This window comes from Humulus lupulus, chromosome 2, assembly GCF_963169125.1.
Source record: "Humulus lupulus chromosome 2, drHumLupu1.1, whole genome shotgun sequence".
Classification (NCBI taxonomy): Eukaryota; Viridiplantae; Streptophyta; class Magnoliopsida; order Rosales; family Cannabaceae; genus Humulus; species Humulus lupulus.
The window spans coordinates 293,841,281-293,858,977 of NC_084794.1; the positions used below are offsets into that span (position 1 = coordinate 293,841,281).

Consider the following 17,697-nt stretch of genomic DNA (forward strand, 5'->3'; position numbering starts at 1 on the left):
CTTAGTTTATTCTTTTCCAGAACAACCTAAGTCAATAACTTTGCATATCTTTTTTTTTTATCTATTATTTGAACAATCCAAGTCTCTAAATTGGTTTTTGAAAATATATCCAAATTGGTAGCTATGATGAAATGGCAGCTCAAGAAATATAACTCCATAATTTATGTGTTAACTTTGGACTCCAAATTTATGAGAAGGATATTTATCATCTTCATTCTCTTTCTAGTTTAAAAGTAATTTAAAATTTTAGAATTAAAAGGTTAGAGCATCTCCAATCACACTAGTTAAATCTGACTTTTTTTTAGATAAAATAACTAACAAGTAACTTATTTTGTATTTTTATCACTTCAAATGACTAGTCATATTTCAGTCATTTTATCTTAAAATGACTTTACTCTTAAAATACATGTAGACTCACACAAATTATTAACTTTACCTTCTTAAAATTTGAACCAAACATAGAAAAGATTTTAGATTTTCATTACCACCTTTATTTTACCTCATGTCAAATCCCCTTATTTATTCTTTTGCATAACAACCCAAGTCAATAACTTTGCATACCTTTTTCTTATCTATTATTTGAACAATCCAAGTCTCTAAATTGGTTTTTGAAAATATATCCAAATTGGTAGCCATGATGAAATGACATCTCAAGAAATATAACTCCATAATTTATGTGTAAACTTTTGGACTCCAAATTTATGAGAATGATATTTATCATCTCCATTCTTTTTCTAGCTTAAAAGTAATTTAAAATTTTAGAGTTAAAATGTTAGAGCATCTCCAGTCACACTAGCTAAATCTGACTTTTTTTAGATAAAATAATTAAGAAGTAACTTATTTTGTATTTTTATCACTTCGAAGGACTAGTCATATTTAAGTCATTTTACCTTAAAATGACTTTACCCTTAAAATACATGTGGGACTCACACAAATTATTAACTTTACCTTCTTAAAATTTGAATCAAACATAAAAAGGATTTTAGATTTTCATTACCACTTTTATTTTACCTCATGCCAAATCCCCTTAGTTTATTCTTTTCCAGAACAACCCAAGTCAATAACTTTGCATACCTTTTTTTTTTATCTATTATTTGAACAAGTCTCTAAATTGGTTTTTGAAAATATATCCAAATTGGTAGCAATGATGAAATGGCAGCTCAAGAAATATAACTCCATAATTTATGTGTAAACTTTAGACTCCAAATTTAAGAGAAGGATATTTATCACATCCATTATCTTTCCAACTTAAAAGTAATTTAAAATTTTAGAGTTAAAAGGTTAGAGCATCTCCAATCACACTAGTTAAATCTGACTTTTTTTAGATAAAATAACTAAGGAACAACTTATTTTGTACTTTTATCCCTTCGAATGACTAGTCATATTTCAGTCATTTTACATTTTAGTGCTCTCCAAATACAGTCTCTATGACTAGCAAAATTATAATTTGCATATTATCATTATCACTATTTCATTATTATTTTCATAAAATATATATTTATGGAACTAAAATGTGTTCTATAAAAAATATTAAATTATTCAAAAGCTAGTTATAATAGAGAGTGTAATTGGAGGTCTTAAGTTAAAAAATGGATTCTAAAATAACTTATTAACCATTTTAACAAAAAAGAAAAATAGAATACATGGTTGGATTTCCTCTTATAAAATTTTCTAGGCTGCTGCTTCTTTAGGTAGTTAATTTCCCAAAGGAAGCTCATTATTATCATTATATTTTTTTAAAAATTGTTACAGAAATTATTAAAAAAAAAAAAGTGGGCTTTCCTCTTTTTTTTCTAAAATGTAAAAATTAATGTTGAAAGTGGGATTTGAACCCACGCCCTTTCGGACCAGAACCTTAATCTGGCGCCTTAGACCAACTCGGCCATTTCAACGTGTTTGTTATATAGCTTCAAATATTTTTAATATAATAAAACATTTTTCGAACAATTTCTAAACCAAAAATATATATTACCTAACAAAACTGATAAAATGAAATTTAAAAACAGTTTGAATATAAAATGAAGTTTTATTAAGAAATAATTTGTTGGGCAAAACCCAGGGTCAAGTGGTGCAAGTTTCATTGAAAGTCTTGTTTGAGTAAATCAAGAGGGTTCAAAAGATAGGAGTAATAGAAAATAAAATATCTTCTGAAATAAAATAAATATGAAATTACAATTGAATACAAATTGATAGGCCCCACTAATTTTTTCCCACAAAAGTTTCTCTTCCTCCCTCTTTTATCTCCAACCAAACAAACACTTTTTTTCCTTCTCTTCACTTTCCTCTCCAAAGAGGGAAAAATAGAAGGCAGGAAGACACAAAAGAGAGAATCATAATACAAAAATATATTTATGAGGTAATCAAGTTCTGGATCGTAAGAAGCTGTGTAAAAAAATAAAGTCCCTCCCTGGTTCCACCAAGCTTTTATTAGTTGATCTTTCTAAGCGTATTCACGTACGTATAGCTAGAAAATGCTACGAAGAGCTTGCGAAACCTACAAAAATAGTGTCACATTTTCACATAGCTCTTCTCAGGCCATAAAACTTAGATCAACGATGACCGAAAAGAAAAGCATGCTTACCAGACCCATTGGCTTGAATGTTGCGCCATTGCGAGGAAACTCTTTTGAGTATGTTCGTTTAACAAGCACCGCATCTCTCCACCTGAGAGCGTGGCATACAAGTAGGAGAACCATATATCAAGTGGTCCACTGTACTTGCGTACTATGTTGGTGCTCACCTAAGAAAACAGATAGCAATGGCATCTCAATGAGTAAAAAAAGTCTAGAAGAGTTGATAAGAACTGAGTTTGTTTTTTAGCTCAGAATTATCAAACCCTCCAATTCATTGGATGTTAAATGAGTAATGGAACATCAATGAGCTAATGTACAACATGTATGAGACTACTTTCTATCAATTATTGTCAGTTTATCAATATAAATTGTCTTTCTTTGAATCATTCTCTTGGTTCTCTTCCACTCATAGTATCGAAGAATAGATGATTAAGAAAATATATTACTACTATGAGAATTAATATATTTTGATCAGAGGTGTTCATGAAAATTCCAATTATGAGAGTTGGGGAAATATAAATTCAAAGGAAAGAAAATGTACAAGTTCCCATGCTTCAATGTCCTTTTGTGAACCATCAGATAGGAGCCTTCTGCATACAAAGATAAAGAACCAACAAAATGTTAACAAATGATACCTTAAAATGGTATTCTGAATATGGGAATACAAAGCAGACAATTATAAGAAAGAACTAATTGAAACAAAGCATGATAATTATCATATTCATGCACTCACTGTCGTCCTAGAATCCCAGAAATAATTTTTCATTTATCCTTTTGTTGTTGTTGTTTTTCAGGACTAATAGAAGGAAAATCTTAGAAACCATTTATTAAACTAAATAAATGAATTCTTTTGTAGAAATAGAGTCGGTAACAGATCGCAAAAAGTTATAAATTCTACCACTGAATTTTATCATGGGCAGTATAATGAGCAGAAATCAGCAAAGGATGAAGGTGACAAATTTACAAAATATACCATTGAGTTCTCACATGAACAGTAAAAAACAAAAATTAAAAAATGGAGCCAAAATCAAGTAGTTCTCCCAAAAGTTCACACACAAAGCAAAGTTCCGGAAGGTGCTTCCGGCTGTTTATCTCCTAGTACATAATTCCATGTGAAAGTGGTGAGTTTAAATGCTTTCAATCGAAAAGTGTATATAAAAGTAAAGAAACAATATTTACATGCTGAGTTCTACATAAGAGATGTGCTCAATCATACTTCTGCTAACTAAATATTCACTTGTTTGAAAGATGAAAGACACTTACAGAAATAAAATCAGCTTACCTTACCCCATGATAAACATCACAATGATTACAATGACCAGAAACACCATAATTATCGAAAGTAATAATCTGAAATAAAGCCAGGTGAAATAGAATTTCAGAAACGGGCAGACAAGGATAATTTAAAAGATAAAAAGAATCTATGGGGTCTATATGTACAGTCAAAAACAGTACTCATGATTAACACAAGTTGACAAGCAAAAAATTTCACTTCTCCAGAAAATACGTAACTACAATCTGACAATAGATAATTTACGAGAAAGTTTAAACTTGACTGGTTTAATGGTAAAAGAATCTTACGAAGTCGATATCATGATTGGTAACTTCTTCTCCAATAATCCTAGTCAAAAGACTATGATTCCACACTTTTCCAAAACCATCCTAGAGATAAGTTGACATATCAAATCATAGATTCCTCAGGATAAAAATTCAAACAGCAGTAATACACACGTGTGATGTGGAACCTGCAGATCTGGATGGTCAAGAAACTTCACTTGTTGAACTGGAACCTGCAAATACAATTATGAATGATATCAGAATGAATTGCAGAAATGTCACAACATGTTCACTTTTTTTAAAATCAAGACATGCAAACACCATAAAAGATTTGTAAAAATAGATGAAAGAAAGTCAACAGAATGCAAAATGTATAATTAGAAAGTTAGAACCAATGATAGGAAGGAGAGCTTTGGAATCTTAACGGCCTAAAAAAGTGTAAACTTGGAAGAATGCAGTATTCAGTGATTAATATATACTGAGTGCACTTCCAAATCACCTTAAGGACTGCACAAGCACGGTAGAGCTCTTCTTTTCTGACATTTCCCTTTCCATCAGCATCACCTACATAAAGAGCATCAAAAGATGCTACAGAAAAACCAGAAGACATTTCCTAACAAAACTATAACACACACAAGTAAGTCTTCAATATTCCCACTCCTGATGATTCTAGAGAAACACTGTTGCAATAAATGGTAAGCAGATGATCCGAGCAAGGGCCTAGGCTATGGCCATAAACATCATATTAAGAAAAAATGAAGGGTTCATAATTAGATAAACCGAGACCTTTTCAGTTTTCAGATTGGAATTTCCACTTTCGAAGACACTTATGCAAAGCAGATAATAAGTCCATAGACCATATTTTCCTCCACTGCAAGTTCACAGTCAATCTATGGACCTTGCTGCTTAAAGAATTCGCATGGGAGAAGTGTATGCCACAAGCACCACATAGATTTCAGCCTTTATGGGAGAAGAAAATATACTGGGTAACTTATGTGTTACAATGTTAAAGAATTTAAAGGTGTAATGTTCTGTGAATTGTGTAGATACTGGGATTGTTTGTTGTAAAATACCCATGTGTTTTGTCTCTGTTTTTGCGGTTTTTCTACCATATTTTTTTCATTGTATTCTCTCCAAATTAATACAAGTTATTTTTCTAATTAAAAAAACACAGATAAATTATAAGCAAAAGAAACATTTGATGAGGGATTCAACATTCTCTTTGCATAATCAAAAAGGAAATACAATTGTACAAAGAAAATATAAATATACTCGATTTACAAGGAACATTCTTTGCTTTGGTCTCGAAAGGCCATTAACAAGTAATTCCAATTAATTTTTGCAAAGTGTAAGCATTTCATAAAAGAAAAAGGAACATATACAAAATCACATATTTGCGTATATATGTTACCAATTGATAGGCACAATATGCGAAGATTATACTTTCTGGAAGTCAGGTAGCTTATTGTTGGAGAAAAGAACCTACAAGATAGTGCATATGATTTCAACAAACATATAGCACAATATGTATCACGCATTATTTGGACATTTCTCAAAATATGAAATACCTAAAATAATTTGAGGTTCAAGCAAATCATAAAATAGACACTACACTAGCACAACAGCACTAATTATGCCTCTTTTTCCTTTGTGGTTGTGTGTGGCTGCTAACTGGTGTAAAGATAACAATATGATCAGTGTTTAATTATGACACATTACCAATTTCTACATATCAACATAGCAGGGAAATAAGAAAAATTAACAATGCACACTTGCCCATATGACCCTGATCATCTGTGAGAAAAAAGACATTGTTCATAAGATTTCAATACTTACATAGACTCGTCATTTGGGTGGGCAACAATATGATCAGTGTTTAATTATGACACATTACCAATTTCTACATATCAACATAGCAGGGAAATAAGAAAAATTAACAATGCATACTTGCCCATATGACCCTGATCATCTGTGAGAAAAAAGACATTGTTCATAAGATTTCAATACTTACATAGACTCGTCATTTGGGTGGGCAACAATATGATCAGTGTTTAATTATGACACATTACCAATTTCTACATATCAACATAGCAGGGAAATAAGAAAAATTAACAATGCATACTTGCCCATATGACCCTGATCATCTGTGAGAAAAAAGACATTGTTCATAAGATTTCAATACTTACATAGACTCGTCATCTGGTGGGCAACAATATGATCAGTGTTTAATTATGACACATTACCAATTTCTACATATCAACATAGCAGGGAAATAAGAAAAATTAACAATGCATACTTGCCCATATGACCCTGATCATCTGTGAGAAAAAAAGACATTGTTCATAAGATTTCAATACTTACATAGACTCGTCATCTGGGTGGGCAACAACCAGCAAGACATTTCTCTTGTTAAGAGCACCACCTGCTTAAAAGAAGACGGTTATCAAAGCTTAAAAGACAAACTCGTTAAGGGAGTTAGAATATAAGAAAGCACATCACCCACCATTAGGGGAAAAAGCATCGTTGGAAGATGAGCGTGAGCCGTGGAGTATTTTGAACAGAGAAGCCAACCACAGTGCAATAAGAGAACTAATAATGACAAGCCATGCCATTATAGGATGAACCTACATACAACCGATGACCGGAAATTTTCAGTGAGGACAACATAACCGAAAACACAAATTGTTCATCGTCTTTGTGAAAAGTTATCACACTATTGATTTGATTGGTCTTGTCAATCGGGATGGGTTAATCTGATCCGTTTAGGGCGAGGGCAGTGAAAATTACACGGAGCCATTCAATTTTTAGCAACTTTTCAAAAAAATTAATTTTATTCCCAATATTTATTTGAATCTCCTAATTATCCCTTTTAGCCATTCCTAATACATAAGTTATATGTGTATAAACAAGCGTACTACAGAAAATGTGATTATAATAATAAGTAAAATCCAACAGAATTTATTTAAATACTAATTTTAGTTATCTAATCTTAAAACTGGGTACTTATCAAGTATCCTCGCGAGGGCGAACCCAAAAGCAAAGTGGGTAACCGTCCCACCTAGGGTTGTCAATGGGTCCCTCTCCACGAAGCAACCTACCTTGTCTAATAGATGGCCCGCCCCACTGACCTGGTTTTTTATTAGATAACATAAATGAGTGGTTTTAACAGTTTTTTATTTTTTTTAATGTTAACTTTAACATAATATTCTTATATTTAACAGAATAAACAAATTAAAATATGATATCTTGGAGATACGTTACAATGATGATTATTTAAAAATAATAAATAATTAAATAAGTTAAAATAATATATTTTTGTGATATTTTAACATGATAATTATTTAAAAATAATAAAATCATACGTTTTATAACTTAAAGAAAATTTAATTAAACTTAGACTCACTTATTAAAATAAATTCATATTAAACATATAATATAATCTAATGTCAATTAGCAACAAATTACTTTTTTTAAAAAAACTAGGAATAAACTTAAATTTAAAATCTACGTATAATATTTAATATTATATCAAACATATAATATGTAATCTCTTGTTGTGACTCCCAAATTTAAAAACTAGAACAAACATAAACTTAAATAAAAATAAATAAATTATTTAATTAAAATATAATATTTGTTTGAAATTTATATGACATTAATATAAATTTAATAAAAATAATTAATAAATTCTATAAATAAAACTAAAAAAAAAATGTGCATATTAAACATTGATTGTATCCTGTATATATATATATATATTTATATAGATGTATATATTTATTCTGGAAACAACTTAAAATGATATAAAATCTCAAGTCAAACACAATTCTAGTACCATTTTGACTCATATGTAGTTTGCAGCCACTAAGATTCATAGTATCCTTAGAGCACTCACATCCGGTGTTCTACTTCATCTTTTAAAATAACTTCTCAAAACACACATTTTTCTATTTTACTTCTAAGTTTTACATTTTACCATACATCAGATTCTCTATTTTTTTTCTCTATATCATTTAAATATTATATTTTCAAACATTTTTTATTCAATTCAAATATTTTTTATAACTATCAATAATATCCTTATATATTTTAATATTATAATACTGGGTTGAATGATGAATAGTATACATTAGATATAACTTGTACTGTAGCTTTATCTAAAAATATTTGTAAAATACATCATCCAATAAATATCCATTTTTCTTAATTTTAGCTATTTTTTTACAATTTTTGGTAATATACCTCGTCCAATGAGAGTGCTCTTAGAAAAGGGTAAGAATAATTGAAACGTGATGCAGAGAACAAAATATCACTCAAAGAAATATTATTTCTTGCTGACTATAAATTTAAGCAAAAGAACAGTTAACAAATAACTGAAGCATCAGCATCATCTATTCATTTTTTAACATATTGATATCATACAGATTCAAGAAGACTTGAGCAAGAAATATTTTTTTGCTAGGAAGCACATAAATAGTCTTTTCTAATGGAAGTTGGAAGCATAAAACAAAACCCTAAACTCTATGCAAGTAGACTTTAAAAAATGCTATAAACTAGTAATGATAGTGGTGTAAATTATAAACTTAAGCATCAGTGACTTAAAAACAGCCTATCAGATTAACATCATTCAGAAAATAACTAACTCCACAAATGCTATATATGAAAAAAATACGAATGCTAATGCAACACTATTTAGTCTTTAATGAATTTTCCTTTATGTTTTTCTTTCTACGTAGACATTTTTCAAATATTTAATATATTAAAAATATCATAAAACATCAATAAAATAGAAATATCATGAATTTAATTAAAGAAGTGTAGAAGAAAGTTCTCTGAAGACCATGGACAGTGGACCCTTCAAAAGTATAACAGATAATCATGCTTATCTCTCAACATTACTCTGAGATTGAAGTCAGCCTAACTCCATTATCACAAAGTATTGAAAGGGTTCCTAAAAATTCTAGTGATAATTGTTCAAACAAGCACTTTATCAAACATTTTATAGGCATCATTCTTAAACAGAAATATAAAAAAAATAAGTTTGAGAATACAATGGGGTATACCGAAATAAATATATTTAGAAACCCAGAAAATATATTACCGAAATAAATCAAGTACTTGAGAAAAAATAGCAAAAGAAAACATGGGTGTTTACCTCGAGAGATCGTAACCCGCAGAGAGAGGAGAGCCTCTTGAATCTTGATGGAGTAACAACGTTTTCAGAGAGCTTTTTCACTCTGAAAAATGACGTGCTGGTCTGCGAAAGTTGATGGGCGCCATTTTCGTCAAGCTTGGTTGGTGGGTTGGTTTGTCGATTTCTGAAGTGAAGAGGGAAGCGGGTCTGAAGATATTGGCTTAATTTTTTTTAAATATATATTTATATATATGTATATGTATAAATAGGTATACGGGGCGGGTCTTGGGTTGATCGGGTTTGACCCGACCCACTTAGTCAAATCATTAATAAAATTAATGTTTTTTTACTATTAATTAAGAATTTAAATTTTTGTCAAAAAATATTAAGAATTTTAATTAATAAAATTATTATTTTTTATAAATTCTATATAAAATCTGTTATACCCAAAAAATAGGAAGGTGCATTCTAGGAGAGTTAAGGGGAATGGTCCTAGGAGACCCCAAGGAGGGTGTGGTCCTAGGAGACCCCAAGGGTGTGTAGGAGGTAAGCCTCCCAAGGTTTTCTAAGTGTTAGCTCGAACGTGTCCAAGGTAAATAGCTAAGGAGGAGGAGTCTCATGCAAGAGAATGGAGACTTAGACTTTCATAAGGAAAGTCTATACAATGTTCGATCGGACATGTTTGGGAGATGCTAAAGGAGGTTGCCTCAATGTTGTCCAAGGTGAGGTTCCCTCAATGTTGTCCAAGGTGAGGTTCCCTCAATGTTGTCCAAGGTGAGGTTCCCTCAATATTGTCCAAGGTGAGGTTGCCTCAATGTTGTTCAAGGTGAGGTGCCAAGGAGGTTGCCTCGGACCACCTTGGTCCGAGGAGAAGCCAAGGAGATTGGTTCAAGGAGGAACATGGCATGCTAGAGGAGAGTGCATGTTAGAGGAGAGAAATGCATATCCTACCACCATGCACGTTCAACCCACCAAAAACATGTCCTACCACCATGCATATCCTACCACCATGCATGTTCAACCAGCACTTGCATGGGTAGTGAGTAGGAGGTGGACCAACTAGCTAGAGGAGACTAAGTCAGACACAACTTCAACAACATACGCGGGAATCTCTCATTCTTCCCACAAATGGGGAGTTTGTTACATTTCGAATTTTGAATGTTTATTTGTAATATAAATGTAATAAATATAATAAAATATCCCTATTATAAGGGGATATCAGTTGAGGATCTCAGGCCTATAAATAGAGAGCTTATGGGATGAGAGAAGGGTTCTTCTTCTGCTTCTTCTTTCTAGAGAGAGAAAATTGGGATTGTTTATTCTAGAGAGAGAAAGTGCTGAAATTAGAGAGAATTCTTGTATTTTCACAATCTGTACTGAAGAAACTCAGTTGGCTCAGTCCATCTGATCTTGAGTACATGTTTATAAATCACATCTCTAAGTGGATTAGGCTATTACCGACAATCGGGGCTGAACCACTATAAAAATCCTGTGTGTTATTTACTTTTCTTGTTTATACCGTCTGTTGTCGTTTACATTCTCTTGAAGGTTCGTCGTATTTGACGTTCTCACGTCGTTGGCTAAAAACGCGGTCAACAAAATCAATTATATGTTTTTTTTAAAGTCCGATTCTAAAGAACTTTCCTCCATGTAATTAATATTACAACAACAAAAAAAATCAAATGTTACAATAAAACCTTGTAATAAAATCAAATATTTATTTATTGTACTATTATTATAAATTTTTTAATTTGTGGGTACCTAATAACTCAATTACATGTACACATTCTTGTTTAAGCTAAATTATTTTTAACTACATATCTATTTAGTTTTAACTTCCTCATAATAATAAAAATAGTTTTTTTTGAAAGTGTAATAAATTAGTTTGATCCCAATATTATAATTATATAAAGGTTTTACTATATATTGACTATTAAAAAAATTAGCATTTAAAATAGTATTCTTATATTGACAAGATTAAGATGTAATTTTTCTACCTAATTTTGTTCAATGTAATTTGTTTGAATAATGAGCTTGTATGTGAAAAATCTATAAATTAGATTTTAATTAAGCTCATGTTGTTTCAATTAATTTAGCAATTAAATTTTGTCCCACAAATTCCATTATCTAATTAATATATCCCTTTTATTTATACATAATCTTTTAAACTAATAATTAATATCTGTCTAATCAATCTACCTATTAATTGAGGGGCCCTAAACCGAACCTAATCCAAACCCTAAATATATAAATATGTTATATACATACATATAGATTGTGATGATCATTGGTTAAGCCAAGTTAAATCAATTTTGGACCAAAGTTTCCAAATATCATAATATATTCATAGCACCAAACAAAGTATTCTTTAAAGTGTTTATACATTTTTTGACCTTTTTTTTTACAAATTATTTTTTAGACCCTGTGTTTTATAAAATAGTTCAAATAGAACCCTAAACTCGATTTTGGTCAAAATTTTCTGAGTTAAAATTACAAATAATTCACTAAACTAACAATTTAAAACAAAAATAAAATTATTTTTCCTAACAACTGTGTTTTTATATTCAATTTTTTTCTTCATCAAAATTGAGTTTAGGGGTCTATTTGAATTATTTTACAAAACACAAAGTCAAAAAATCAATTTGTCAAAACACATGGTCAAAACAGATTATGAGACAAAACACATGGTCTAAAAATGTATAAATCCTTCTTCAAATTTATGTTGAATTTAATTTGTATCACATTTACACACCATCCAATCTCATAGTAATATCAAATACAGACATAGATATACAAGTTACAACACAACAAGCCTAAAATCGCCATGAATTAGTCAAATTCAGAGCAGAGCAGGACCAACATTTGACGACGATGAGCATATTGCCTCAACAACCTGTTAGAATTTTATATGGACTAATATAATTACAAACATAATTCCATTATCACAATCATTTTCTAGAGTGCCTACGAATAGTTAAAGACCATAATGGGATGGTTAATATTAATCTAATTGCAATTGAGGCACATGGTAGCACCCTAAAGACTATAGGTTGGCCCATTAAATCATAGTCCACCATATATGATAATATAAGCCCAATAGACCCAATATACCCCTTAGGGTAAGAAGGCATATGAGACATATATATTGAACATATATGTTGTTAGGATAAACACTGTGGCATATGGTTTGGTAAGGGTTGCTCTCCATAAGATCTCTCTTGTATTGTTTTCTAATATTGTCTTGTGTAGATCGTGAGAGATTCAAGGATGAACATTGGAGACTCAATGTCAGGTATGTTTCATCTCTATATATTCAATTCAATGCTCTAAATAAAAAATGTTCCTGGATTATTGTATGAGCATGCTATGTTGATTTGAATCTGATTTATGAATTTATGCTCATAATATAATTTATATTTAACAATTGGTATCAAGAGCCAGGTCTTTTGATTTTAGAGCTTATTGTCAAATACCCCAATTTTTTGTCATTTTTTTTTTACAATGAAATTTTGAATTGGGCTATGAAGAAAATTAGTATATTAATCATCAATGGGTTCAGACCATTTTTTTACAAAATTTTGGGGAAATTTTTGAGTGTTTTCGGCCATGGATACCAATTTTTTCCAAAAATTTTCATAGATAAAAGTATATATAATTTTTGATTTTGAGAGTTTTTTAACCCAAATGGAGGCCGGAAATTGATAGAGGATGAGATGTGGAGCAAAACCCCTAAAAAAGAGTCGGATTTGGTGGCCGGAGATGGTCTATACGACCGGGTCACGAACCGGGTCGCGTAGACCCGAGATGCAGACCCACGGGTCAAAACTGGGTGACAGGGACGATAAAAACGACATGTCGTTTTGCCTCTGTCAGGAAAAAACGACATGTCGTTCGTACGGAAACGACACGTCGTTTGACGTCTGAGGGGGTCGAATTTTTTATTGAAAAACGACACGTCGTTTTGAGGTGTGAAGGTCGATTTTTATAGTGACAAACGACAAGTCGTTTTTGGTAAACTACATGTCGTTTTTGTTAAACTACATGTCGTTTTTTGGTAAACTACATGTCGTTTTTGGTAAACTAAATGTCGTTTTTTGAAACTTTTTATAAAAAAAAAAAAAATTTGGGGCGCGTGAGGTGTCCTTTTTTGGCCAAATTTTTACCATTTCACTTCTATTCTTACACCCTATTTTATATATGTTTATGCACAAGATTAACCTATGAATTCTATTCATAATTGTATTTGTATTTAATCTTTTGTGGCATAAATCTTATTATATATTGTCAACAATTATTGTTTATTTTCTTGCCTGTCGTAAGAATAAGCATGTGAATTGTTTGGTAATGAGGAACATTTAAATATTAATTTATTTAAATTTTGTATCATCCTCCAAATTTGCATTAAGATCCATACAAGTAATTACTTATCCTATCGATAATAATTGCTTGCTAAGGATGCTTAATATGGTGAAGAAAATTTATTAAATATTATGAATTACAATTTATCTATCCTTTCGATAGTAAATTAATGTATTTGATTATAATGTTTAATAGATTGTTCTTACCTGTGTATGAGTTCTATTTTGTGTGTTTGTCTAAGAACTCTAGCATACATAATGATCATTTGTTATTTTGCGATCATATATTGATGAGAAAAGAGCACAAATGACATGGTTTATCATAACATGTATTTAATAGTTATTGCTCTTGTTTCTCATTCAGCTGTAAGCATTCCTAGATCTCATGCCGTCTTAACGCTGAATGCAACCAACCACAAGCAGTGGATTGAAAATATCACGATGAACTTGACCTTCATGAAAGTGGACTTGTCCTTGAGAATTGATGCACCATCTAAGCCTGCTGATGATGCTACTGAGAAGGATAAGAAATCTTACGAGAACTGGGAACACTCCAATCGTTGTTGCTTGATGCTTATGAGATATCACATGGACGAATCCATTCGTGATAGTATTCCCAAGTCTGAGAATGCAAAGGATTTTCTTGCTGCCATTAAGGAAAAGTATAAGAAATTCTCAAAGAATGAGAAGAATGAACACTTGAACATGCTGCATCACACTGTTTACGATGGTTCAGGTGACATCAGGGCTCACATTGACAAGCTCATGGGCCACTATCATAAACTTAAGGCCATGGATATGGACCTTGGTGAGGATTACATGGTGTGGTTAGTGATGGAGAATATTCCATCTCAGTTTGATTCAATCAGATCAAGCTACAATGCTCAGAAGGAGCAATGGACTGTTGGGGAGATGTCTGCTATTCTTGCCAAGGAAGAGGAGGACATGAGAAAAGGTAGGGCAAGAAGTATCTCCATGGTGACGAACCCAAACAATCCTCACAAGAGAAAGTTCACTTCCAACAACTCTAGTGACCAAAAGCATCCTAAGAAGAAAGCCAACCATCCTAAGGGAAATGGGCAAACTAGCTCATCTTCAACTGGTCATAAGAATGAGTTTTTCAAAGGGAAGTGCAACTTTTGTCAATGCTTTGGGCATAAGAAAGCTGATTGTCGAAAGCTCAAAGCTCACTTAGAGAAGAAAGGCAGTGACAAACCGAAGAAGACCGAGTAGGTTGGAGGAGCATGTATACATGGGAGACGATACTAAAGTCAAGGTTGAATTTTTTGGGACTGTCAGACTGCAGCTAAATACTGGGCATTTTTTGGAGTTGCATGATGTTGCTTATTTACCCTCTATTAGGAGGAATTTGATTTCTGTATCTATTTTGGATAGACTAGGTTATAGTCTTCATTTTGGATATGGAAAACTGACTTTGTATTGTGACTCTATGTTGGTTGGAAATGGAACTTTATGTGGAAACTTATATAAGCTTGATTTACATGATGTTGTTCCCGTTACTTCTACTTCTTCTTGTTCTTCTTCTCTTAATGCTATTGTTGGGTCAAAACGTGCAAGATCAGATTTGAAATCTTCTATGCTTTGGCATAAACGTTTAGGCCATATTTCTAGAGATAGAATGGAGAGATTGGTGAAGGATGGTGTACTTCAGGATCTTGATTTCTCTGATTTCACTGCCTGTGTTGATTGTATAAAAGGAAAGTTGACTGCCAAGGTTAGAAAGAGCAAGTCAGACAGGTGCACAGATGTATTGGACACTATTCATACTGATATTTGTGGGCCTTTTGTTCCACCTGCTATGGGTGGTTATAGATACTTTATCACCTTCATTGATGATTTTTCCTGGTATGGTCATGTTGAGCTCATTCGTGAAAAATCTGAATCTTTGGATGCTTTTAAGATTTTCAAGACGAATGTTGAGCTTCAAAAGGGAAAGAAGATTAAAATTGTCAACTCTGATAGAGGTGGAGAGTATTATGGACGTTATGATGAAACTAGAAGGAACCCCGAGCCTTTTGCCAAATACTTGCAGGAATGTGGTATTAATACAAGATATACAATGCCAGGGACACCCCAACAGAATGGAATTGCTGAAAGGAGAAATCGCACTCTTCTTGACATGGTGCAATGTATGTTGATTCATTCTAGCTTGCCAGATTTTTTATGGGGTGAGGCATTAAAAACTGCAGCTTATATCTTGAATCAAGTGCCTAGCAAGTCTGTCCCAAAGACGCCTTATGAGCTATGGTCAAGTAAGAAACCAATCTTGCGTCATTTTCATGTTTGGGGTTGCAAAGCAGAAGTGAGGCCCTATAATCCACAATCTAAGAAACTTGATCCGAAGACCATTAGTGGATATTTTGTGGGCTACACCATTGGATCAAGGGGTTCCAGATTTTATTGCCCATCTCACACCACCAGGGTTATAGAATCAGATAGGGCTGTCTATTTTGAGGATGAATTTGGTTCAAGTCAAGGGTCAACAGAAATTGTTTTCAGGGAAGAACGTATTTTTGTCCCTGTACCTGTCGCTTCCGCTCCTATTGATGACCCTGTGATTGAACAGATTCCGGCAGAAACTCATGATGAACCTCAAAATCAAGAACAAGGTGAAAATCTTGATATTGGGGATGATGAAGCTATGATGAGAAGATCACAGAGAACCCGTAGGTCTGCTATTCCTAATGACTACCTTGTCTATTTACAGGAACATGAGTTTGATGTCGGAGACACTTTTGAGCCAGTCACCTATCAAGAAGCTATGAATAGTCCTCAATCTGTGTTGTGGATGGATGCAATGAAAGATGAGTTGAATTCTATGTCACAAAATGAAGTTTGGGAGTTGGTTGAATTACTCAAAGGTTGCAGACCCATTGGATGCAAATGGGTGTATAAGATCAAACGTGACTCCAATGGGCAAGTGGAAAGGTATAAGGCTAGACTTGTGGCTAAGGGCTATAGCCAGAGAGAAGGTATTGATTTCAAAGAAACCTTTTCACCTGTTTCCACCAAAGATTCGTTGCGAATCATTATGGCTATAGTTGCTTATTTTGATCTAGAACTCAATCAAATGGATGTGAGGACTGCCTTCTTGAATGGAGATTTATTTGAAGATGTTTACATGACTCAACCTATTGGTTTTGAGAAGTCTGGCAAAGAACACATGGTTTGCAAGCTCAAAAAGTCTATCTATGGGCTTAAACAAGCATCAAGGCAGTGGTATCTCAAGTTCGATATGATTGTCTCTGCAAATGGCTTCAAGGAGAATGTAGTAGATCAATGTATATACATGAAGGTCAGTGGGAGCAGCTATATTTTTCTAGTATTGTATGTTGATGACATCCTGCTTGCATCTAATAATTCTGATCTGTTGTCTGAGACAAAACAACTTTTGTCTAGCCATTTTGATATGAAGGATCTTGGCGAGGCTTCCTATGTGCTTGGGATTCAGATTCTTCGAGATAGGGCTAATGGTATTCTTCGTTTGTCTCAGAAGACTTACATTGATCGGATCTTGAAAAGATTCAATATGCATACATGTTCTCCTGGGAAGGCACCGATAGTGAAGGGTGATAAGTTCTCAAAGGCCCAATGTCCACAAAATGATAAAGAGAGAGATGAAATGAAAGTCATTCCTTATGCGTCATTGGTTGGTAGCTTGATGTATGCTCAAGTATGCACACGCCCTGATATTGCTTTTGTTGTCAGCGTGTTGGGTAGATACTTGAGTGATCCTGGTCTTAGCCATTGGAAAGCGGTTAAGAAAGTCATGAGGTATCTTCAGGGTACAAAGGATCATATGTTGACTTATCGGCGAGCTGACACTCTTGATATAGTTGGGTTCAGTGACGCCGATTATGCAGGATGCGTGGATGATAAAAAGTCCACTTCAGGCTACATTTATATGATGGCAGGAGGAGCTGTTTCATGGAAAAGTGTCAAGCAGACACTCACAGCTTCTTCTACGATGGAGGCAGAATATATGGCGTGTTATGAGGCTACTTGTCAAGAAATATGGCTGCGGAATTTCATTTCAGCTTTGAATGTTGTAGACT

The 17,697-nt window shown here is 32.8% G+C and overlaps 1 protein-coding gene and 1 non-coding gene across 7 annotated transcripts; both read right to left on the bottom strand.

Moving 5' to 3' along the window:
* Positions 1 to 1,811: 1,811 nt before the first annotated feature.
* On the bottom strand, positions 1,812 to 1,892 carry TRNAL-AAG (transfer RNA leucine (anticodon AAG)). The gene has a single exon. It is a non-coding gene; the product is annotated as a tRNA-Leu (tRNA).
* Positions 1,893 to 2,126: 234 nt separating this feature from the next.
* Positions 2,127 to 9,476, bottom strand: LOC133819858 (uncharacterized). 6 transcript variants are annotated; one of them, XM_062253226.1, is made up of 11 exons: positions 9,285 to 9,476; positions 6,633 to 6,753; positions 6,491 to 6,551; positions 5,541 to 5,611; positions 4,629 to 4,693; positions 4,318 to 4,362; positions 4,154 to 4,234; positions 3,855 to 3,922; positions 3,114 to 3,162; positions 2,582 to 2,739; positions 2,127 to 2,494 (listed from the first exon to the last, which is right to left on the bottom strand). In XM_062253226.1, the coding sequence occupies exons 2-11, from the start codon at positions 6,739 to 6,741 to the stop codon at positions 2,428 to 2,430; spliced, it is 774 nt and encodes a 257-aa protein (XP_062109210.1). In that variant the 5' UTR covers positions 6,742 to 6,753; positions 9,285 to 9,476; the 3' UTR covers positions 2,127 to 2,427. The 6 variants fall into 6 exon arrangements, with proteins under 6 accessions (XP_062109210.1, XP_062109211.1, XP_062109215.1 ...); XM_062253227.1 differs by lacking the exon at positions 5,541 to 5,611; XM_062253231.1 differs by lacking the exons at positions 6,633 to 6,753; positions 9,285 to 9,476 and having other exon boundaries at positions 4,629 to 4,742; positions 6,491 to 6,552.
* Between the last annotated feature and the right edge of the window lie 8,221 nt (positions 9,477 to 17,697).

What these genes read in the sequence shown, in the direction of transcription:
- LOC133819858 (XM_062253226.1), bottom strand. Translation starts at nt 6,741, where the DNA reads ATGGCATGGCTTGTCATTATTAGTTCTCTTATTGCACTGTGGTTGGCT. An exon ending in CGATGCTTTTTCCCCTAATG is followed by an intron (nt 6,552 to 6,632) that starts GTGGGTGATGTG and finishes TCTTTTAAGCAG; the next exon opens with GTGGTGCTCTTAACAAGAGA. An exon ending in TTGACCATCCAGATCTGCAG is followed by an intron (nt 4,235 to 4,317) that starts GTTCCACATCAC and finishes ACTTATCTCTAG; the next exon opens with GATGGTTTTGGAAAAGTGTG.